Genomic DNA, 26294 nt, shown 5'->3' on the forward strand with positions numbered 1-26294 from the left:
GCAATGAGTTGATGAGACAATGGGTCTGGATGTGTTGAAAAAAAATTATGGAAAAGGTCAAGTACTACGCCAATACAACAGACTGTGGAATTGTTATGCCTTCTGTTGCGTATATTCAATATATGTGATTCTACCCCTCTGGCCTTGGAAATTAGGATCCCTTTGAATCTGCTTTCCAATGATATGTTGGATCTCTGCATCCCAAGGCAGCTGCTCTTTCTCCTAGATTTCCTTCTACCTGGTCTCATGATCCCTACCTTACCTTTTTAGTCTCTTAAATGCTCTGATTGATGCCTACATATAATATGGAGCTCAGGAATGGGAGCGTAAAAGGGGACAAGCTTTACAGAACTATGGATTCCTAATAAAAGGATTTACATGGTAATTCTAGTTCAGGGACATTGTCCTTTCCAACAATCAAGGAAAATAAATCAAGAATTTATTAAAAATTAGCCACTGGCGTCATTAGTAGTAAGTGCTAAATTTTATTAAAAACCTCCCTCCAAAGCTGTGGTAGTAAGATTGGCACCAAATTATACGTAATACCTCAGAAACATGATCTGGGACTATTGTCTATGTACATTTCTAGGGATCCTATGACTAAGCTCTGTTATATGTTTTACTATTAATTAAAGCTGACTCTGTTGCAGCTTAGTCACAGACACCATTGAAGGCTTTTTCAGTAGTTGTGGAACTCAGGGTTATTTATGACTATACACACCCAGGGTTACATTTGTCAGTAATCAGCAGTGATTGCAAACTGCTACTTAATAAGAGCAAAGTTTAGTGTAACTAATTTCTGCAGTTCTAAAAGTGTTTTTTTACTTAAACAATTACACATCTGTTTTCATTTGACTGATTTACTACCTAATGAGGTAACAACAGCTTAAGAAAATCACTACAATGTTGACTGCTTGAGATAAACAAAAATACGCCATAAATAACACACCAATATTAAATGAGAATAAGGACATACCTATGTGTAAGCCTTTTGTGGCTGACACATACTGCAGTCTCCTGATCCTGGACAATGCAAATTTTATGTCGGTTGCATTTCATTTTTAAACATGGGTCTTTTGCTGGATCCAAAGCTGGAAAAAACAAAACACTTATTTAGAAACGATATTTACCTCCCTAGTTAAATTAAACTTAGTAACTTTTCAACGATAATCAATAATAATCAAAAAGAAGCTTGGGACCAATTATTGTTATTGAGTATAGATACTGTGTATTACTGGCTCTCATACATAACATTTCTGACACATTGAGTCAGGTTAAGCAACAAAAAATCAAATGAATGAATATGGAACTAAATATGGTGAAGCATCTGCAAATTCAACCTCACAGAGGGGGAAACCAAATTTATTGTCCACCCATGTTTTTTAGGCCTATTTACACTATAAGGAAGCTACTACATAATACTATTCTATGCATACCTCCCAATTTTGTTTTTATTAGGATAAGGGCCTACCCACTCAAAAAGGGGAAGGAGCCACATGAGGTGGGTATGACCTCTAGTGGAGTGACTTGGCCTAGAACCGTGGCCCCCATTGTCATAACCCTCATTGTCATAACCCCATTGGCAGCAACCCTCGAGCAGCTGGGCAGCCAGAGTCTCCACTCAATACACTATTAGATGCCTGCAAATCAGCAGTGATCACTGGATCCCTCAACATGTCCCCTATATGACCCGCTGGTGGGACAGAAGGACAGTGTCCAATTAGTGGGTCTGTTCCGATGTAATTGAAAAAGTTGACAGATACGGTGTATGGAATAAGCGCAAGTAATAAAAGCAATATAAACTGTGTAATATGAGCACTGGGCTTGACTACCTATGTTTAATATATTCTGTTGAAAATCAACCATGTCTGAATGTCTTTCTTCCTGCTGGACTAGTGTGCATGTGTGTATATACTGTATATATACTGTAGATCTCTCTCTCTATCTCTTTCTCGCGCTCTCTCTCTCATCACTCCAGACCTAACACCATGGAAACCAATATAACAAATGCTTTTACACAAAAAAACACACAAACAAAAAAATTCAATAAAGCAGTACAATGAAAGCGCAAAGTGCAATATATTACAAAAAGGAATTGTCTAAAGGAGGAACTGGCAGTTTTAATGGCGGTTCCTCCTTTAGACAATTCCTTTTTTCTAAAAATGGGTGTTTTAGATGTCTAAACTGTATGACCTGCCGCTCTTTAGTGACAGGTAGCAGTTTTCAACACCCTCATAGCAGGAAGAAATACATTATTAATCACTGCCTCACCTGCACGACTACTTTTATCATGTACATGATTACCTGTCCATGTGGTTTGAGCTATGTCTGCAAGACCGAACGCACATTACGCAAAAGGATGGCAGCACATAGGTACTCCATCCGTCAGGCTCTATCTACTGGGCAGATCGATCAACCTGTGTCCCAGCATTTTTTACAAGCCTGTCACAGTTTGGCTACTTTGCGATATACCCTAATTGATCACATACCTGCTGATATACGTGGAGGGGATCGCTCACTGAAATTGCTCCATTGTGAATCCAGGTGGATTCACCGTTTGAATACCCTGGCTCCACGGGGCTTAAACGAATACCTTGGTTTACATTCATTTCTATAAATGTCATTATACGTATTAATGTATTTCTCTGTGACTTACTGTATGTACCTTCCATTTTTTTATATATTGTATTCTTAATATACTGCACATTGCAATTTTGTAATACTGTATATTGCACTTTGCACTTTCATTGTACTGCTTTATTGAATTAGTTTGTTTGTGTGTTTTTTTGTGTAAAAGCATTTGTTATATTGGTTTCATGGTGTTAGGTCTGGAGTGATGATGTCAGTATTGGGCGTCACCTCTCAGGCTTTCACCTGTGGCTTCCTGTTCACTAGTGATTGGGGAGGGGATATAAGGCGTGCTGTTCACTATGCTACCATTCCCTGATGACGATGTGAAAATAAATACATTGAAACGTTGCATGAAGCTGGTCTGCAACTTTCTTATTTGGAGTGTCGCTGGGTGAAAATTTTTATACACTAGACTCCTGTCACGGATCTGTAGATCAGAAGGCACCCACTTTGCATATACAACTGGGAGTGCTGTCCACCAATACTGTTTATATATATATCTATATATATATATATATATATATATATAGATATATATATATATGTCGGTAAGTTCTGGCACTCACTAATACAGCTTATCTGCGTCCGTTGCCTTCCGTTCAATAAGGAGTGTAGGACCTCCACAGGTAGCAGCAAGGGCACGGCGGCACTCGGACAATGAAACAGTCAGACACAGAGCGTAGATGCCAACGTTTCAAAGAGGTTTACTCTTTTTCATCAGGGCAATGCATATAAAAATAACTCACCATTTTATGTGTTCCCCATCACCACGTTTCTTGTCTGCGCCGCGCGGCTGCACGCCGGTCACGGCCCGCTTTGCTGACGTCACCCAGTGCCCGTCACCAGATTAAAAAAACTTTATGCGGCTGTCAGAATGTAAACAATATACATAATCAAGATGCATGAATACTTTGTTCATAAGCCAAAAACACATAATATGATTCGATAAGGAACAGCAACAAAAACATATTGGCGTTAATTATAAAAAAGCATGATTATAAGAGCGCATTAATAAAAAGGCACAATCACAACCAGCGCAATCACAAAAAACAGCTTAAACCCAGGGTTTCATTTAACCCCTTAGGGCTGAGTGAATCTAACTTAAAGATCAATGGAAGATTCTACCATGCGTACAAAGGTTTTAATTGAATTGTTAAGTGAGGGAGGATCAAACTTAGACTTAGGGGCCAATTTAGAAAGTTCTACAGGTAGGCGTTCAGCTGATGGAGTAGTGTCTCGAGATCCATAATATTCCTGGAGTTTTAATTGTCTATTCAGTTTAAACGTCTCTGTTTTCCACAGGAAAGGATCAAATCTCGTGGTGGGGACAAATGTCAATCCTCGCTGTAGAACATCTTTCTCTACCTGAGTCAGAGGGGTAGAGGACAGGTTAAAGATCACTTCTTGTTCACAGGGGGTTTGCGAGCCCTGGATGCGCTTCCACTGTCCTCCCCTCCGACAGGGTCCCCGTCTCCGGCCACTTGTGCTCGGGTGCGTACCGCTAAAGGGATCACTCTCTTTTTATTTGAGGCACCCCTGCGGCGTTGATCAATCTCACTGGCAGAGTCAGCCGACTCTACAGAGGAACCAGAATGCGGTCCTCTTCTGGCTCTGCGTCGGTTCCTAAAACGATTGGAATTCCCATGATTCGCATTACCAGTTAACCACCCGTATACATTCTGTGTCTCATAGTCATTTTTTACTTTACTGAATTTTTCTCTTTTATATTTGAGTAAGTCCCGTTTATAGATATCGAGTTGGGCCTGTAATTTCTCAAGCCATTTTTCAGAGGGGTTGCTGGCCAAGGTGTTCTTATGTGTGCCCTCAAAGCTCACAATCTTCTCCTTAGTGGCGTTAAGCCCTCTCGTGGATTCTTCCACCACCAACAAGAGCAAGTCGAACGAGCACTTATTTAAAATGGCACACCATTTCCTGCAGAATTGAACATTGTGCCTCCCGATTGTAGGGATGTTGGCAATGCGGAACCCTCTCGGGATTTTCTTTTCAGTAAAGTACTCTGACAGTGTAGCAGCGTGGTAGTAAAAATCAAGTTCACGTTTCCTGAGCTTAATCAGCTCATGATACGTGGTCTACGTTTTGGTTTGCCCGTGTGGTAAGTTTTATGTCGGTAAAACCGACTGCCAATTCAAGACACGGATGGCACAACACAGGCAAGCCTTACGTTCAGCTGTGCTTACTGGCAGTAGTGAACAGCCTGTCGCCAGGCATTATGCACTCATGGGGCATTCACCTACTGCATTCAAACACAAAATAATAGACCACATCCCTCCACTCGATAGAGGTGGTAACAGGTCCCAGATTCCTTTGCAGAGGGAGGCAGAGTGGATCTTTAAGTTAGATTCACTCAGCCCTAAGGGGTTAAATGAAACCCTGGGTTTAAGCTGTTTTTTGTGATTGCGCTGGTTGTGATTGTGCCTTTTTATTAATGCGCTCTTATAATCATGCTTTTTTATAATTAACGCCAATATGTTTTTGTTGCTGTTCCTTATCGAATCATATTATGTGTTTTTGGCTTATGAACAAAGTATTCATGCATCTTGATTATGTATATTGTTTACATTCTGACAGCCGCATAAAGTTTTTTTAATCTGGTGACGGGCACTGGGTGACGTCAGCAAAGCGGGCAGTGACCGGCGTGCAGCCGCGCGGCGCAGACAAGAAACGTGGTGATGGGGAACACATAAAATGGTGAGTTATTTTTATATGCATTGCCCTGATGAAAAAGAGTAAACCTCTTTGAAACGTTGGCATCTACGCTCTGTGTCTGACTGTTTCATTGTCCGAGTGCCGCCGTGCCCTTGCTGCTATATATATATATATATATATATATAAACAGTTTATATTGGCTGGTCACAGCCCGGCACTTCTCTATCCCCAACAACTGCTCTGGTGCCTCCAAAAAAGATTAATAGTTCCAAGACAATAAGTGGCACTCCAAAGTCTGTTCAAAAACGTATATTTGTGCAAATTTCACAAAAACATGTCTCCAAGGACCAACGTCTTGGGGCCACACTTTCCCCTTTGTCAAGTTCTCTCACCTTGACAAAGGGGCAAGTGTGGCCCTGAAATGTTGGTCCTTGGAGACATGTTTTTGTGAGTTTTGCACAAATATACATTTTTTGAACAGACTCTAGATTGCCACTTATTGTCTTGGAACTATATATATATATATATATATATATATATATATATATATATATATATATATATATATATATATATATATATATATATATATATATATTTATAAAGATGAATGCAGATAATTAATACAATGAAAAAATACAGTGGCATTCATGGTTTTTTTAAGGGGAAGAATCAAATTGTATTAGGCACACATATGTAATTCTGATGTTTTAAAGCTAAACACCTTGAAAAAGAGATGTCCTGCCTCGAAATATCGAAGATGAATAAGTGTGCCTAATACAATTTGATTTTTCACCTTAAAACCACGAGTGCCACAGTTTTTTTCCATATATATGGGGCAGTACGGATGGTGTAATGGTTAGCATTACTGCCTCACAGCACTGAGGTCATGGGTTCGATTCCCACGATGGCTCTAACTGTGAAGAGTTTGTATATTCTTCCTTTACTTGTGTGAGTACTCCGGGTACTCCAGTTTCCTCCCACAATCCCAAAAATATACTGGTAGGCTAACTGGCTTACAAATTAACCTTAGAATGCCTGTGTGTGTAAATGTGGTAGGGAAAATAGATTGTAAGCTCCACTGGGGCAGGGACTGATGTGAATGTTCAAATATTCTCTGTAAAGCGATGCGGAATATGAGAGCACTATATAAGAAACTGTTAATAAATAAATATATATTATATGTTAATTGTTTTCTGTGCTATTTGAGTTATGATATGTATGTTCTCATTTTAGCGTTTCTACTGTTTCCATGGTGATGGTCACTAATGAGGCCCCCACTGCCAGCGAAATCATCTGTGCAGAGTGGTGATATCATCTATTTGCGCAGCCCGGAAGGGAGCGTGGTTTCGCACGGGTGAGCTATTTCGGTATTGAAACATCGCTATATTAAAAGTTGTGTTTGCAGTAGTGGAGTGCCGTGAATTCCTGGATTGTGTATATATATATGTGTATATATATATAGGACTCGATGGGACCGGCACTCCAGGCTGAGAGAGTGAGCTGGCGCTGGTGCCTTCACAGCTGATTGTCAGCGAATTGTAGACCCAGGGTAGGTGCGGCACTCAGCTCTTAAGTAAAAAACGACAATACAGTGTCTTGAAGGTGATCAACGTTTCAGTGCTCTCTTTATTGGCTCTATCGTCAGGATATATATATATATAAAATTACATATATATGTGTGTAATTCATGGACTGATTTAAACCAATTAAACCCTCAATGTTCTCTCTGTTTACAAATCCTTAGCTATGAAGAAACATGTGGCTTTCAGAACACAAGATGGCAAAGACAAATGCAAAAATCTTTGCCATACTTATTATATTAAATATTAATCTTTTAATTTTGTAAAATGCAAAGAAAAGGTTATTATCTTTCAAAATGTAATAAAACATTCAATCAACTTATTCATGCATAAGGAAAGACACGACCCCTAATGTCACCTTAGTTTAAGCTTGTATTTCTTTTATATTAATGTAGCAGTTAGATAGGAATTTTTTTTATTCATCTGTAGTCTGTATTTTTCTCCATGCAGGCCATTCTACACATAGAACTTGCTACTAATAAGACATGTTATATAACATTATAATGTAAAATGTTTGGTTCATCAATTTTGTAGAGGTATGTGGCTCACACTCATATGTGTTCAATTTCTTGGTTTGTACAGCTTCTGAGAAAAATATTATTTTATCATTTTATCCTCCATCTTTGTCTTTTAGCCATGTCATGGTTTTTTAATGTCTGCATTAGCTATAATTGTAGCCACAGAAAATGTTTTATTATTGTATCCATGACAAAATAAAAAAAAATCTTATGAGATTAATACATGAATTACAAGCACATAAGAAAGAAAGATAATGCAACAAGCCAACGTGTATGATAAAGGCTTCAAGGCATGTACAAGTCATTAAGTGATTTAGAGGATAATCCAATATCTGATCCTTTAATATACTGTACGTTTAATAGAAAATATCAATGCCTAATTTTTGTGAAGCAAAAAGACAAGAGAGTCTATGGTGAATGTGTGCTGAAATGGCAGCCTTGTGGTGGATTTCAAGCAGTGGTAACCCTAAACCACCATAAACCAAAACATAGCAAAAAACAAATAGATATATCCTCCACTGGTGCCAATATCTTAGGACAATACGTTCCTATATGGTGGGGAACGTTCCTTTTCTCCAAACAGGGAAAGACAGGTGTGTGTGTATAAATACCATACATCCCTCTGTGGACACAAGGGATCCTCTTCTCCGAATGTATAGCTCAATGGGATCCTAAGCAAAAGCTACCAGGCTGGTATAGATAGATCTCCAAAATCTTTCTCCCTCATAGAGTGCGTGCGTGGATGGTGGAGAAGCGGACAGAAATCTAAGTTCTCAAACAAGCAGAGGTGAGCAGGGATGATACCCTGGACAACAGCCACTGCTCCTTCTAGGTGTTTCACAGTAAGTCCAAATGGTCCAAAGATCCTCCAAAGGAAATCCTGAGAACTCCAAAGTGGAGTTCCCAGGATTTCCTTTGGAGGATCTTTGAACACACCTGCCTTTCCCTGTTTGGAAAAGAGGAACGTTCCCCACCATATAGGAACATATTGTCCAAAGATATTGTCGCCTGTGGAGGATATATCTATTTGTTGTTTGCTAGTTTTTGTGAAGGGCAAAGGCGTATCCAACAATTTACATAAAAAAAGACATAAAATAGAAATTATATTTGAAATCCACATTAATATAACTAGCAAAGGTAGGACAATTATTAGTAAGTAAGCAATGCAGAGCTATATAAAGTATGACTGAGAAATGTATAATTTATTATTTTATACAAAGTTGTTGAGATAGTAGGTCTTGGGTATGGTATGTGGATTGGCCAAATCTGGGATTCTTTCAAAATATCAGATTAGATTGTATGAAAGAACACTTACATTTGGATCTGGCGATAAATATACAAATATTTCTGCTGCTACTCTTTCGATAATTTTAAACAGACCTAAGCAAAAATAGAAAACAAATATAGCGGAATATTCCACCATAGGGAGTGCATTTAAATATCAACCATATTACAATATATCAAAGATACTAAACTTATTTTAAAAAAACCCACAAGAATAAATAGAATTACTTTACACCAACACATAAAATTTTACCACTGCTTGTCACTGAACATTACAATATATTCAAATATATATTGTAATTGTCCTTATTAAGAATTGGTCAGACAGAGATGCCAGGTATTATTTGGATTGGTGCTTATTTGTGTATGTGTTCATTTTGAAATGGATATTTTCCTTTTGTTGTTGCTGAACACTCTATGCACGGGAGAGCACAGCTTTTGTATGTGCTATGCAGGGCCGGTACAAGGTTTCTCAGTGCCCTAGGCAAATCTTCAACACAATCTCCCCCCCCCCCCCCCCCCCAAAAAAAAAACAGGATCCCAGGTGAAAAAGTGCAGAGGCAGAATGTTATAAGTTTCCCAGCCTTTGCTTGATAAATTTAACCGCACAAATCAGCAGAGCCAGATTAACAATGAGGCGGATGGAGCAACAGGTCCAGGCCTCCACATAATAGTAGGCGTAGCAGTGATACAATGAAACAGAGTGTATAGTGGTTACTCCCGTGCCCTGGTGCAGAGTGACAAAGATACGCATAATGTGACACTGGCCACAGCAATGACATTTCAGTGATGTCACAGACACAACTACTGGGTCACTAAGAACAGAACTGATGGTGATATGAAGAAGGAACATAGCAGGAGCAGTGATACAATGTAACACATTGTACAGGGACACTATGCCCCGATTCAGAGCGATAGAACTACAACCATAATGATGACATAGTGGGGAGAATGAGAAGTGTGATATGTTATTCCATTATAGCACAGCATATGGTACAGGGAAGGCCAGACAGACTTTACTTAGCCACCCCCCTGCTCCGGTGGATCCACTAGATCGTCCCAGGATCTCAATGCCAGAAGCAGCTGAGTGTGACCAGCAGCCTCTTATTTATTTCTTCCAGTCCCTAACACTGTTTATGAGTGTGAGCTCTGATGTTGTCTCAGAGTCCCTGGTCGCCTCTCACCAATTAATGCAGGGAAGCGATTGGCAGGCTAATTGTGCTGCAAGGTGAGCAGACAGCAAAACAGCTCCCACTTTGCACTCCATTAGTGGAATGCAAATCCAGGAAGTATGGCTGCAGGAATAAGCTGTCCTGGTGGCCCAGTCTGCCCATATTATATATATATATATATATATATATATATATATATATATTCAGCAATATAGTCATGTTAGGAGGGCATGATGGGAACTGTAGTCCTGCCTTTCCTACCAGCACCTTCATACAGCTTAGTCAATAAAAACATCTGGGAGGCTAGGTGCAGGCAGGACAGGAAAGTTTAACTATTTGTATTACAGTCCTAGCTGTAACTTTCCTCCACTGTCCGGAAAAGCTCTTCAGAGTCCAATCAGTGAGTGGCTGACAGCATGGAGCATGTGTCCTGAGCAGGCCCGGTGACAGGGGAGGTCAAAGGGAACAGCTGACCTGGGCCCTGACTATTGGAGGGGCCCCAGAATCAGCCGCTCATCCCTGCAGTCAGCTGACCAGTACTCGATTGCTGTGGGCGGCTGACACATTAACCACCCCCTAACAAGAATATTTGCGGCCGCAGCAGCACAGGCTCATGTCAGTGTGTGTAAGCATGCGGCGGCCGGGAGCTGCGTGTTTAAACAGGCATCCCCAGGAAGCTTCCCCTCCAGAGCCTGCAGCGCAAATATTCTTGTTGGGGGGGGGAGCGGGTTGTAACTTGTTATGTGTCAGCAGCCCAAAGCAATGGAGTGCCGGGTTGCTGACTGCAGGGGGTGGGGGGCCCCAAGAAATATAAATTTATGTTGCCGGCCCTGGTCCTGAGTTGGCCGCCAGCCTCTGCTGGCTGGTGTCTCTCTGGGCTTCTGTATAGATAAATGAGCCTGGTCGGCCCTGCTGATATCAGTCCTTGGATGCTGCTCAGCCATTGCCAATGTGCCTCATGTTTCATGCTGTCAGCTCCTACAGGTACAGTAGTGGCCCAGGACAGTGCCAGAGTAGCAGACCAGGGAGAGTGCCCTCCAGAGTGCTGTGTCTCCCTGCTGTGTATACTCTGATGGGCGGGTACCGCTGGCCCTGCACCTGAGAACTCCCCCCATCAGTCAAAAAGCGCTGTCACTGTGACCCCTACATTACCGCTGTTACTTTACAGTGCTGCTAACTGAACCCTGTGTACTGTGCCTCCTCCTCAACTGCCCTGAGCAGGTTATTTTTCTTTGACACTCAGCTCCGCCCTCCAAGTTCTGCTGTCCATAGAACTGCCTAAACCGGCCTAGTGGTGGAGCTGACCCTGGTGCTATGCACCACCCTTACATCTAATTGCTGGCCCCATGCATTAACCTGTTTATGAAGTTAATAAGAGGGAGAGTGCCTGCTCTGTATTATAAAACATCCAGCGCTATGTTTATCCTCCATTGATTTTCACTTTACTTAGTTACCGCAGATGGAATTAGGACTGAATAATTATGTTCTTATCCCTATTTTATGTGTCTTTATAATGTAGTGCTGTTCCTCAGCCAGTAGCCACTTTTTACCATCTTACTTGAAAGCTCCCCTGTCAATAGTGGGCACAACTAGTGATAAGAAGTAAAGTCCAGAGAGCGATTTTAGATAGTCCTTATGCGTTTCTCCAGCAACAGTGACTACGATGGTTTTATCAGAGGGTAAGAATTACTTTGAATTCCAATACAATTTAATCTAGTCTTGTCCGATCCATTTCCTAATATCACGGCACTTTGGGGGAATTACAGTGATCATAGGCCGCAACCCTTAACCATGAGGTCATGCCCCCTGAGTTAATTTTTTTTAAAGAAGCTCCGGGTGCCCCAGCAGGGCCATAGCTAGTGGGAGGATAGGACAGGGGGTCACGCAACCCACGGGCAGGCTCAGTAGCAGCCAGCCGCCGAGGACTGTCGCTGCCAAGGCCCAATATGTTGCCACTGGGCATGGCCGCCGAGTTTCTCTTGTCAGCCTCCCTTTCAGTGACACCGTGCAGGTGATGTGATGATGCTGATGCTGCCCACCCGAGTGTCTGACATGAAAGGAAGAGCCCCCGGGAACCCAGTGGAGAACAGAGCAGGCCACAGGCAGCCGCAGCAGGGGTGCAGGAAAGGAGAGAGGCAGGAGCCGGAGCTCTGACCAGCAGTGCACGGTGAGTATGGATGAGGATGGCAACTTTATGACCTATCTTGGGGGAGAGCTCAGCAAAATCTCAGGAGTGTGGCCAGATAGATTGAGTGTAATGGGCATTACGGAGTGTGCCATAATGTGTAGTGGGCATTACAGAGTGTGCCATAATTTGTAGGAGGCATACTTTTTATACTTTTTAATAACTTTCTAGACCAGTTTTCTGTGTTTTAATAGGAGAAAATTCAACATGTCCTTGAGGTATCTGGTTATCATGTGGATCATAGCAAGATCACATATTGTACAATGGCCAGTCACTAAAACTAAAAGAACAAAATATATTGTGACCTTATTTTTTGATCTCAGTATTCCATACTGCAAAAATGTGTTTACCCTGATTCTGAATTTTCACATGCAGATAAGAATGACAATCCTGTGATCAGAATCGATAGGATCTTTGGATTTAGGGCATTTTTGGCCGGTATTTGAAAATCCATGATTGGAGTATAAAAATCTGAGATTTTGGCAAGGTACCATGCAATGGTCCACCTTCTCTGTCACATCAGCCCGAACCCTCCTGCTCTTTTCACTGCATCTGCCCACCCTCTCTGCCATGTCTGCAAGCCCCCACCTGCTTAAGGACTGCTTCATTGCTGTTGCTGGCGCATAGTAAGGAGACCAATCCCGGTATCCCGAGATTTCCCGTTTTTTAATACTGAATCCCAGGAATTTAAAAAAATGCCCCGAGATTGGCCTCCCTACATGCCTCTGTGTCCGCATAATGCCAATTTTGTCATAGAGACTTCATCCATGTACCCTGAGGACAGAACCTGTTGTACTGTAAAGCAAAAAGTCCATAATAATCTTAATTGCATTAAAAAAATGTAAAAATCTTAGAGGTTCTATTTCTTGCAATTACTGGCCCCCACTGGCTATTGAAACTACAATGTAATTTGTACTAAATGCCTGTTACCTTAACAAGTTCTGAGTTGGTTAATTCTTGGTAAGTAATTAGTAAAATATACTGTATTAAGGCAACATTTGAGACATAATCCAACTCTGATAATATTTGTTATTACTTAATGTGTATATTGTTATTTTGATCAATTGGCATCTGGCTGCTAGCATAATATACTTATTAATACTTTTTGTTTATTATGATAATGAATATGTGTGTCCGTATATTTACCATATGAAATGTCTCACAGTAATGGCACAAAAATAAAAAATGATGTGCCTGTCTCCAGGGCCGGTCACCCGCTCCAACGGAGGGGGGTGTGTGATGCTGATGTATGTCACTGAGGCTGGGATGTGCTGCTGTCAGTGAGGCACCAACTTGCTGCTGTCAGTGAGGCTAAGATGACAGCATATATATATATATATATATATATACATATACATATACATCGCTGCCCCTGAATAGGGTGTCAGACTGGGAAGGCACCAGGTGCATTTACGAGAACGCAGAGCAACGGAGTACTGGTATTCTTATTTATATATATATATATATATATATATATATATATACAGTACTGTATACATATATAAAAAAGAATGCCGGCACTCCGTTGCTCTGCGTTCTCGTAAATGCACCAGGTGCCTTCTCAGTCTGACACCCTATTCAGGGACAGCGATGTGCAAGTGGATGGAAGGGCGGCGGTGCTCAGACGACTTGGAAATAAATGTAGACCACAACGGTGTCACATCAACGTTTCGAGATTTATTCTCGTCATCAGATGACGAGAATAAATCTCGAAATGTTGATGTGACACCGTTGTGGTCTACACTTTTTTTCCAAGTCGTCTGAGCGCTGCCACCCTTCCATCCACACACACACACATATATATATATATATATATATATATATATATATATAAAAATATATATATAGTAGTAGCACTTACCCAACTTTACAGCAAGGAAGGAGACTCCAACCAGTTATCATCGGGGATGAACTGGTTGGAATCCAGTTGAAACAGCCTGTCGGGTCTGTTTAATGTTGCCTGAGATGTTTGCCATGTTGTAATACTTTTCAATACACTCATCTTCTTTCAACCAAAAAACGAGTGCTGGTCTGCCTCCTTCCTTGCTGTAAAGTTGGGTAAGTGCTAATACTGTACTATTAATCCTTTTTGGACCTTGCACCACTGTTGCTTAAAACTTTATTCAGAGTGCCGTTTTGGAACCTTCTATTTATATATATATATATATATATATATACACACACACATACATAAATGCACATATATACAATGTAATTCTGCAAAATAAAATGAACAGTGAGTTCCCAGGGAGCACCTTTAACCAAAGTTTTATTATGTCAAGGTACATAAATAATATAAACCATTTAAAGAAAAGGAAATAAGCTATTTATTAACTCTGTTTGACTGGTAGAAGATTTTTTTCATATACTGTATGCAATGGAAAAATGGAAAAATCAGTGTTTTGACCAATATCTTAAAATAGAGTAATAGGATTTTAAAATATACAAGACACAGATGATCTTTAGAATGATAAAATATACACATGTCAAAGCTTAGCAGTATCCATTAAAATCCAGACCTAACGTCTTCAAATTTAAAAATGTTATGTGAGATTTAAGAAAATTGGTTTGCCATAATTGCAGCAGTCAGACCTCAATGTCAAGAACTAAAGAAAGGGCAATTGTAAAACATTAATCAACAACAGGCTTTTGTCATTCAGTGCTCATTCAAAGAAATTGTCACAGAGACAAAAAATGGGAAATACTTTAGTGGCATATGATTCATAGGTTAGTAGAATATTGATGGACAATATAGATGGACTGAATCTGTTAGCTTGCAACAGCCAGTACATGTTGTGTTCACACTTCAGCTGTTATTTGCAACAAAGATGGTTCTAATCTTTTTTCTTAATTGAACAAATATGGTCCATTTGGACCTCCTATCATGAGGCCCACTTCCATTCTCTCCTTTCCTCTTTCTCCTTCTCTCTGCCCGGTTTCTCTTCCACTTATTCAGAATGTACTTGTATATCCTATAGCTATCCACTGGTTTTGTAATGCTGCTGTACTCAGTTTTCATTGCTAATAGCTCATTTGTAGATACAGTGCTATTATTGTTAACTTGTGTAGCTATATGCTGTGTTTATTCTTGTAAAACCGAAATAAAGCCTTTTCTCAAAAGAAAAAATGTTGAAACAAATAATACAATTGTTTACTTACTGGCTACAATAATTTGTTTTATACAATTGTTCTTAATTTTAAATGTAGGAAAATGCTTCTTTTAAAGCTTTTCTTTAGTTCTTCCACTGGAAATCTGTGCGGCACTACTGAAGAATCAGTCAGTAAACCACCATTTGCTAAGTCTCTTTGTAAGCCATTCCTTGGTTTATAACAAATACCACTTTTATAATATATCATAGATAGACTTCATATTGAATGTGATCTATGCATGATATCTGCACACATACTGTACACACATTGCATTATGCAATCACTTAGAACGGGTATGCAGTATTATTAAGCACCTGCAGAGACAAAGGCTCCAAAAGGAGCCCGTACCTGCAATCTGTAGTGAGGGCTTCAGCAGGTTTTGCACTTGCCTGATCAGCCTGACCACACATACACAGAGGGCACTTCTGGGTTGGGTTCTGGAGGAACCCTCTGCCAACTACAAATTTGCTGAGAGACCCATAGGTTACAATGGACTACCACCATTTAACAGATGGCGGTAGCTGCAGGGGCCATTATCGGGAATGCTTCACATTTCAGATATTGGTAAGTCTGGCAGCATTGCATCCCCCAAAGAAATCTAAGGAGGATCCATGTGCTGGTGGGAATGGAGTGATCGCAGCAGGTATGGTATTTCAGAAATCTGCTGTTGACCCACCTACTTACAGGTGTTTTCAGGGGTATAGCCACAAATATGCAATGATAAATTGGCCCAGTGTGTTTGTCCATTTGAGATGGTGTTTAGCATTTACTATTACTGTTTTAGTGATGAATATTTGTTTTTTCTGTGAGTGTTAAGCAAGTGTGATAGACTCTTAGGGGTAAATTTATTAAGATGAAGATCAGATGTTGCCCATAGCAACCAATCAGATACTATCTATTATCTTCTAGAAGGTGCTGAATAAATAAAGAAGTATAATTTGATAGGTTGCTATGGCCAACATCCCATCTTCAATAGAACTCCCATCTTAGTAAATTTAACCCATAGACTTCCATCTAGCCACCAGAACACCATGAAATCACACAGTGACAGTATTGTGCTTAGTGAGTACTGATCCAGGAGGCTAAGCTGTTTGTAATTTTATGTGTGAGCAGCGGAGGCGTTAGCTGGATAGGCCTGTTAATATTTCCCTTATACACTAGGCAATGTACATGCAATTTGGGCTCTTTTTCTTCAATTGTGGCAATCAATCACAGGAAATGGGCCCAAATTGCATGTTAATGACAGCAGATCCGATGCGATGTGCATCGCAAAAAAGCCTGCGAGAAACTCCCGCTGCACAAACAATTTCTTGGATTGCTTCTGAGCCAGGCAGGCTTTGCTAGGATCGCATGCAATATATCACATGCAAAAGGACAACATGCGATTCCGCCACCTGGGAAGATCCAGGGCGGCTCAAGGGGCGATTGCCGACAACTTCTCCTAGGGGCAAAGTTGCCGTAGTGGATGGCCAGCTTAAAGATGAACAACTTGATCATCGTGAAAAAGCATGCTGGTTAACCCTCTGCAAGAATGGCATGGATGGTATACGGAGGACATGTTAATATATCATCTCTCAGCTCTCATTGATATAAGGGATTTTTATAATATTTATTGGTACTTGTTTAGTATTTAAATTATTTTATTACAGAGTGGATTGAATAGGGATATGCAGCATAGTTATCTGCAAACTAATACTCTGTTACATTGGTTTCCAGGAGAACTCTAATATTGCCATTCATATGTAGATACAGCTGCAGTTGTACACAGCATATAGGTACTGTATGCCACATATCATTTTCATTTATTTATTTATTAACAGATTCTTATATAGCGCACACATATTCCGCAGCGCTTTACAGAGAATAGTTGAACATTCACATCAGTCCCTGCCCCAGTGGAGGTTACAGTCTATATTCCCTACCACATGTACACGCACACAGACATTCTAGGGTTAATTTTGTTGGGAGACAATTAACCTACCAGTATATTTTTGCATTGTGGTAGGAAACCGGACCACCCGGAGGAAACCCACACAAGCACGGGGAGAATATACAAACTCCACACAGTTAGAGCCATGGTGGGAATCGAACCCATGACGCAGTGCTGTGAGGCGGTAATGCTAACCATCACACCATCCGTACTGCCCAATCAGCAGAAGCATCTTATTTGCTCCATTTTGTGAAGAAGTAATTTTAATGGAAAAGGTCACAAAAAATGCCTGGCACTGTTGAGTCACTACATTGGCAGTTTAATGCAAAAGAAGACTAGATGGACACCTAATATATATTTTAGAACCTGATCCTTTTTTTCCCTCAGAGTCAGTGTGAGGCCTGTTTGAGTGGAGCAGCAGTATGGAGGCACCACCCCATAGAGGGCGCAGTATGATCACAAAATGACTGGCTCTGATAAACTGCTGACCTGGGCTTATCATCTGGCTCAAGTGCCAGGCCATGAGTGTTTAATGTGTCTGTGTGATTTCATCGCGGTCACACAGCTGCCCATTTCACTGTGGGTGAGGAGGAAGGAGGCAAAGTGTACAAAATACAGACAGCAGATTGCTGATGCCCTGCTGCCCAGCCCTGCTCATCTAGAGCAGGGCTGGGCAACACCGGCCCTCCAGATGTTGATGAAATACACATCCCAGGATGCTTTGCATTAGTTTTGCTATGTGGCCATGCTGAAACTGATGCAAGGCATGCTGGGATGTGTAGTTCATAAACATCTGGAGGGCCGGTGTTGCCCAGCCCTGATCTAGAGTGTGTTGTAACAGCTGCACCTGCAACTTCACAACAATTTTAGATTGTCTGCTTCAGCTTAGCAGGAAGCTATCCTTTCTTATACTGGCCACACATCAGACCAACTTTCCTCCAAGCATCCAGCTAATTGGTTGGATAAAATAAAAACCTGGTACTGGATAGAAGCAAATGCAATATGTAATTAAGTCATTTGTTTCCCAAATAGGAAAATGGACAACAACTGTCACTCAGACAATGTACTGTATTTGGACCTTTTTGATTTAAGCAATTTCACTGAATGTTTTTGTCCATTCTCCTGAGTTTGTGAGCAAATTGCTTATTAGCATTTGCCCCCATACAGTACCAGATTTTCAGTCCATCCAACCAACTAATTGGATGGTTGGAGGAAAGTTGGTCTGATGTGCGGTCAGCATTAGCCCCTTTGAAGGGGTCAATGTCAATACTGAGGGCATGATTCTGGTTCACTTGCAAAGCAAATTCTCTCTTTCTCTAATGGACAAAACCATGTGCACTGCAGGTGGGGCAGATGTAACATGTGCAGGGAGAGTTAAATTTGTGTGGGGGTTTGTACTTCAAACTGATATCTTTATTGCATGGTTGCCTACCTGACCCTCACCTTCAGGGAGAAAATGCTGTGTTCCTGGACTTCCCTGAAATGTATGATTGCCATCACCTGTAGGGAGCTAGTTAATTGATAAGAAAGGTGTCACCACAGGTGATTGCAATCATACATTACCAGGGAAGTCCAGGAACAGAGCATTTTCTCCCTCATGGAGAGGGTCAGTTAGGCAACAATACTTTATTGCAGTGTAAAAATAAAGCAGCCAGTATAACATAAATTATATCTCAAAATAACACCCAAATCTAACTCTCTCTTCACATTTTACATCTGCCCCCCTGCAGTACACATTGTTTTGTCCATTCGAGAGAGAATTTGCTTTTGCAAGTGAACCAGAATCAGACCCTGGATGTTTTTTTTACCCTGTGGGGATCCAAAGTGCGTGTATGTTTTCTGTGAAAGCCAATGGCCTGTGGTGGCCAATGTGTGCATACAGTATTCCTGTGGGGGCCAATGTGTTTGTGTTTTTATGAGGGACAATTCATGTGTTTTTTTTCTTGTGGGGGACCAATGTCCATGTTGTCTTTTCCTATGAGGGGCTCAATTTTACAGATATGAGACAGTAGTTTGTGTTTAGGAAAAATGGGATGTCTTTAAAATAAGATGATTATATTTTCATGGCCGCAAGTTATTATAGTAAATAATGAGAAATTACTGTATGGGTGACATTTAATAGGATGCAATTATTTGGAAGGTTCTGAGATCGCACCTTATTGGATTTTTTGAAATTGCAATTGAAAAAAAAATCGACTATTTGATGGGATGCGAATTTGTGGCTGAAAAATGCGATCTGGTGCGATGTGCTGTGATATTTAGTCATGAAAATGTACAAATTTTAGTCATGAAAATGTGTGAATAAATGCACGCGTGATTTGTGTAAAAAAAAGGCTTCCCTTAAAATCCCTGTTGAGAGAAATTATACTCACCAAGTGCCTCCCGGATTGATGGATGTCTTCTCCACCTGGCATTACCCCTGTGAGAGAAGCCTTAATGATTGTTTACATTTGCGGCTCCTCCCACATGCAGGGGGTTAGTCCCACCCACCAGCCAATAAAGAGCAGCCTTTGGCTGGTGGGCAGGACTAACCCCCAACATGTGGGAGAAGCTGTGAATGTTAACAATCATTCGGGCTTCTCTCACGAAGATACTGCCAAGCAGAGAAGACATCCATCGATCCGGGAGGCATGTGGGGAGTATAATTTCCCTCATCTGGTAGTCCTTTGGAATCTACATTGAGAAGAGGGCAGGCCTTTGAGGAAATCCATAGGTAATATATGTGTGAATGAATGTAGTATGTAATAAAGTTATACTGTTCCTCAGTGTGTGTGTTTTTTTTCACTATTTGTCATGTTGTGGAACCACAAGACCCCTGTGGTTCTCCAAGTCCCTGCTTGTGGTGCAGGCTTGCTGGCACTTCTAGTTCCACAACATTACACAATATTTAGATCTAATATTAACCATTTATCAGCCCAGTGCCGCCCGCCTCATGGGCACCAAGGACAGCCCTTGGCTTCAGCCTGGGCAGGGGTAACTCTGGAGGGTGGACCCCTTTATTGGAGGGGTCCCCACTCCTCTAGGGTTCTGCATGGGCTGACCAGCCATGGGGATGAATGCTTTGGCCGGGGGAACTTGCATAAAAAGTTTCTCCGGGCTGTGGCATTACATTGTTGGCTGTTTGGGCCTGGTGCTGGTTGCCAAAATACAGGTGACCCCTACTAATTTTATCCCCCTGTATTTTGGGAACCAGGCCCATACCTTGAGCCTGGTGCTGGTTTTAAATGGATGCAAATTGAAGTCTGAGATTTTTGCGGAAAGAAATGCAATTTTTACCACAAATCAGACCCTATTAAATTGTTCATGTGTGTGTCCCTGTCTCTGCGAACAGTGCGCCGAGACGGAAAGACATGGTGCGCTAGTGGGATGAACGAAGGTGGCTCCATCAGTAGAATCATCTGCCCATTTACCCAATATCAGGTGATTAGGATGACATATGCATATGTAAGTACATACAAAGCTGCAGAAGTCATTACGAGTAGAATTCAAGAGCCACAGTACTTTATGGTTTTCATTATATGTTGTTTCCATAAGCAACAACTTGCATTTGTTATATAAACAAAACAATATTTTAACATGTATACTTCCATTTTTTTAGCTAGTCTATACCTTATCAGAGCTATTCTTTGAATAAGAAAAATCACAGCGGTATGTTTAATAAAATTATAACCTGCATAAACACCGACGTTAAGCTTAAAACTTAACACCAAAATAGTGAGATTTATAACTGTGAGGCATTAGTTTAAACTGCACTTTTAAAATGATCCTTTGCCAGATGCAGCATACAATTATGTTGCAAATTGATGTCAATTGAAATAATTGCTCACATACTACATTATGGTCTGGTGTGAATCAGAGAATGTGAGAAAATTACAAAGTAAAGTCTTTTTACCAAATTGTTTTAAATGGTGTCTTTTTCCTGTTTGTCAAAGCCTATATAATTGTTCTTTAGACAAATGTCAAGTTTTCATCTAATATTTCCATATGAATATAATACTTGTAGCTTGTGTGACATCTTTTTATAATTACTAATCTATTATATAATATTGTAACAGACTGTTCCTGCAATTACTGTGAGTCAAATGTAAAGTGTAAGAAATGACCTTAAAAGCCATTTGCTTTCTCTCTCTGTTATTAACTGCAACTTCAAGAATGTTATTGAGGAATTAATGATAACTAATAATATCTATCTAGACATATATACACACACAAACACACATAAAATGATGGTTTAATAAGTAAGACAACAAGACCTCTCAAATGTGTAATGTTCTGTTTTCTGTTTTAATTTAATTTCCCATCAAACCAGACCACTGCTTCCCCTCACAGCCATTAGAATGCACCCATATCAGTCATACTGTAGCAACTGTAAAGCTGTGTACACACGGGGGCGATAGGGGCTGAAATCGCTGGAAATATGGTCGCAGGCGACCATATTGCCAGTGATGGGAGTGTGCCCCCGCGATAAATCGCCGGGTGCGCACTCCCGTTTTCAGCCCCATTCTAATCGCTGGTCGCAGGAGCTTGCTCCTGCGACCAGCTGATTACCTCTGTGGCACCGCCCGGCAGAGGTTCCCTTTCATCAGCGACCATCTCTGGTCGCTGATGAAAAGGAGAAACTGAGCAATATATTGCTCAACCATAGATACAGAATCACTATAATATTAACCCAAATTCACAGGAAGCTAGCAAATCACAGGTATTCATTCAAGCCATGTGGTTGCAGAGTATTTAACGGCGCTATCCACTTTGCTTCTTTTTGCAGTAATTGCCTGTCCCTGTCCCCTCCCCGAATATTCGGAGGTACATGATCTATCATTTTGTATTTTAGCTGCGCTAAAGTGTGACCTCTTTCTTTAAAATGTTTTGCGACTGGCTGTTCAACCACTTTCCCTGCAGTACTGTATCTGATTTATTGCACTCCTATGTTGTGCCATTCTCTCCTTAAAGAGACGGCTGTTTTTTCCAACATAGAACTTTGAATACGGACACCTGATGTAATAGATGACATATCGGCTATTGCAGGATAATATGTGGTTGATAAAAATCTTTTTGCCATTGTGGGGGTGAAAAAAAATTATTTCCCGTTTCCATGTAAGTACTCGTGGCACAACCAAGACATTTGTATACTCCCCGCTTACGGCTTAAAAAAACTCGTTCAGTTTGTGCTTTTAGGCGAGACAGGTCTGTATGCACAATTTGATCCCTAATATTCCTACCCCTCGGGTAACAGGGTAGGAGTGCTTTGTTTTTTAAACTGGTCAGATGTTGGTCTTGTTGTATAAGGGGCCAAAATTGTTTGGATTTCTTAATTAAACGTTCACTGGCTGTATTAAATGTACTGACGAAGATAACGGAGTTATCCACTTTAGTATTTGCGGGTACTTGTTCTTCAGAATTACACTGCTTTGGATAAGCCAGTGCTTTATTCATAGCTTCTACCAGCATTTTATTTGGATATTGTTTACTGAGAAATTTCTTTTTCATTATGCCCATCTGCTTAATCTCATCTGCCTCCTCAATACAAATTCTATAGACCCTCAGAAACTGTGAGAAAGGCAATCCCTTTTTCAGAGCTGTGGGGTGGTAACTCGATGCCGACAGTAGCGTATTGCAATCTGTCGGTTTCGTGTACAATGTAGTACTAAGTTTGTTACCTATTTTGGTGACTGAGACATCTAAAAAATGAATTGTACTGTTTGTTATTTCATGTGTAAACTTAATATTTAGAACCATTGTGTTTACTTGGACCATCATTTGCTGAAATCTCTCTGCTGTTCCTGTCCAGACGATAAAAATATCGTCAATAAATCTCGTATAGAAATATGTCACCTGCAAAATTTTGATCAGCAAAGAATAAGGCTTTTTCCACCTCAAACATAAATTAATTTGTGTACGCTGGTGCTACGCAACTTCCCATAGCACAGCCCTGCACTTGTTTATAGAACATGCTGTCAAATAGGAAGTAATTTCTGTCTAGCATCAGCTTCAACAAATCAATAAAAACAAGGGACATGCGGACCAATATATGCATCATTACCAGAGATAAGTTTACACACTGACTTTAAACCCCTTGTTAGGGGGATATTAATGTACAAGCTTACCACGTCAGCGGTGCATAAATAAGCATTCTAAGGTAAATCGACAAGCAAAGTCAATTTTTCAAGAAAAGAGTTTGTATCCTTTAGATATGTTTCACCACCTTTCACCACCGGCTGTAGATAAAAATCCAAGAACCAGTGTTCTTAATTCTATGTTTCGGTTTTTATTTCAAAACCTTCATCAGGAGTACAAAACATGACCATTACCACAACTTTATAGCTAACATACTAACAAAACGTGCCTATCAAAACGTGACTGCCCACTTCCGGCATATCTGTGACGCATCTACTCAGGGACCTTCAATGGATACTCCAATGTGAGGCACAGTGGATACAGCACCTTGGAACATTGGCCCCTAGAGGCCTTAATGAATTCAGGGGGTTGCATTGTTTCTTGTAAATATATTATTAAAGATCTTGGATAGTAATCTGATTGCATTTAGTAAATTTAGGATATATTATGTCCTTTTTGATGATGTATTATTTAGCTAAGTCTCATCAGTGAAATACTGTAAATTGATGCTTCCATACATTCATTGTTTAGTCATGTGTTTTTCTGTATTTATCATTCTTTAAATATATATTTTTTGAAAATTATACTCTGTTTTCTTATATATGTTCTTTATGCCCAGGGCGTCTCCTGTGTGTGTGACGCTGCCCGGAATTGTTTATAAGGTTGCCATGGTAACCCTGGCATGCATGGTTGTCCAGATGACAGACACAGGGCTGGTGTGATGACGTGCTGAATACGTCAGTACTGGGAGGCTGCTGAGAGACACCAGGTGATGCCTGTGTTGTTGCTTGGCTTATTGTTATTGTGTTGCCATGGGAATGGGGGCTGTGTCTGTCGGTCTGATGCAGACCCAGCACTGGCGCGATGACGCGTTTGATGTGCGCTGATTCTGTCGGCACTTGGACACTGCTGAATGGCGCCAGAACGGATAATGGGGATTGGTGTGGATTACACTGGGGTATGTATAAATGTTGATTTTTGTGCACTGTAATTTTTATATCCTGATGAAGAACCGTTAATAAAGGTTCGAAACGTTGATTTAATTCCTGCCTCTGAAAATATTATTTGGGTGAGTGCCGCCATCTGGATGTATGCATATATTTCTCTCCTGATGAAGTCCAGCCTGAATTTATAGGCGTCAGAGATGAAACGCGTAGAGAGGCCTCTACCCAACCTTCTTTTGCTCATTTATTCATTTATGTAAGTCTTAATTTTCATTTATTTTGCGTGTTTGCACTTATTTAAAAAACTCCTAATTTTAATGTAATTGGAGTTATTCTCTTTCTTTGCACTCACTACTGCACAATTTGGAGCACTACTGTGAACTCAAGTGGGGGACCATAAGGTCTAGTCTGGACACTAGCCGGGAAGGTCCTGGTAACCAGCCCCACCAAGGAGGAAGAACAGTACTATTGATATGCACCTTATTCTTCATTTCACGGTACGCAGAACTTAAATTAAAGTCACAGTGTCACAATTAACTTACTACACTATAGAGCGCCATTCTCACCATTTTATAGTTTCTGCATATATATGTATATTTATATATACATATTTATATATGGAGGTGAGGAGGGGGAAAGGACAGAGACTGAACATGGGCCCCCTCCTCTCTTACTCTCTTACTTAAGTCCTTGTTTATGGGTGTCCATTAATTTACCAATGATCACAACGTTGAAATTCAATATATACATAACGACGTTAAACAATGGGTTTTCTGTATGGTTAGAAAGCTGCTATCCTTCAAGTGCAGATTTATAACAATGTTTTTTCTACCATTTGTGAAAAATTTTAAATAATTTTGATAGTTTTTAAAGACTTTAAACATATTTAGCTTACAGCAAATCATTGGTTTGTCATATAACCTGAATTTTGCTTCGCTGCCTATGTGAACATCTTATTTCTGCTTGGAAAGGCATTTAAGAGGTACTGTATACAAGTTTAAGTTTGGTATAAATGCTCAATGTTAAAACACACGTTTTAATAGGACAATAAATAACAGACCACAATGGCCCTTATTCTGGTTGGCCACCAGCCGCTGCCCGCCAAATGCCGTTCCGCCTTCCCCCCCTTTCTTGCACACTGGTTTCGTTTGCCTGGCTGCAAATGGATGTTTATCATAAACATCAATTCACAGCGTATGGAGGAACACCCACAACATTTGACTGGTGCAGGGAATAATTCGAATGTTCTAACATTTCGTATAAAATGTTATGGAATATGTGTGTACTATATAAATTACTGGTAATAAGTGACAGCAATTCAAAACTAGCGAGATTAAACTTAAAAAAAATGGGGATAGACAAAATTTATGTATAATTGGACTGAAAAAGATACTGAACCTATGGCATTTAATGCAGATCAGTTATCAAAAGACTCTGACTTGGATGTAATTGAAAATCTTAAATTTTGCAAATAAAAGATATCACAGCCGGCACCCCATTCTTTATTATCAGGAAAATGATCCACTAATATTCCAATCAGGTGTTAATAACGAGATTAGTTCTCACCAAACTGCACAGAACTTTAATTTATGGCATCAAATTTTCTCTTTCTCTTTATTTTTTCTTAATCCAGCTAAATTACATATTTAGCATAATGGCAGACCATATTTTTTGATGCCGTATCAGCAGCTCATAATTATTTTCAAAGTTTTACATTTACCATTTTCAGAAGATCCACTGGGAGAAGAGTACAGAATGCTTTTTCTTACTTTCGATTTCTCATGTGGTTTGTAAAACAGTCAAGGTTCAATGATTTATGAAATTGTTGATTACTTAATTACTTGTTTATTTATGTAAAGCTTCTAGGGTTATTTGGTGGAAATGTAAATGCATAATGAATTGTAAGCAAGCAGGTAGGCATTTTTAGCTGTATAAGCCACTTCAGAAATATCAATAAAAATATACATTTTAGAAGTAAAGATTTATGGTGTTTTTAAAATAACCCCCCCCCCCCACACCCCAATACAAATTCAAATAAAAATTCCAATAAATAATTACTTTTCTATGTTATTTAGTTATTTAAGTAGCTTATAAAACCCAAAATACCTACCTAAAG

At 40.2% G+C, this 26294-nt stretch overlaps 1 protein-coding gene across 5 annotated transcripts in view; it reads right to left on the minus strand.

Moving 5' to 3' along the window:
- The window catches only part of SPOCK3 (SPARC (osteonectin), cwcv and kazal like domains proteoglycan 3), a 297817-nt gene that overhangs the window by 109163 nt on the left and 162360 nt on the right, over positions 1-26294 (minus strand). For all 5 annotated transcript variants that reach the window (XM_083172993.1, XM_083172975.1, XM_083173000.1 and 2 more), the window contains exon 4: positions 977-1091. In XM_083172993.1, the coding sequence (XP_083029119.1) occupies positions 977-1091 (115 nt within the window). The remainder of the gene's footprint in view (positions 1-976; positions 1092-26294) is intronic.

This window comes from Crinia signifera, chromosome 1 (assembly GCF_055691185.1).
Source record: "Crinia signifera chromosome 1, ASM5569118v1, whole genome shotgun sequence".
Lineage (NCBI taxonomy): Eukaryota > Metazoa > Chordata > Amphibia > Anura > Myobatrachidae > Crinia > Crinia signifera.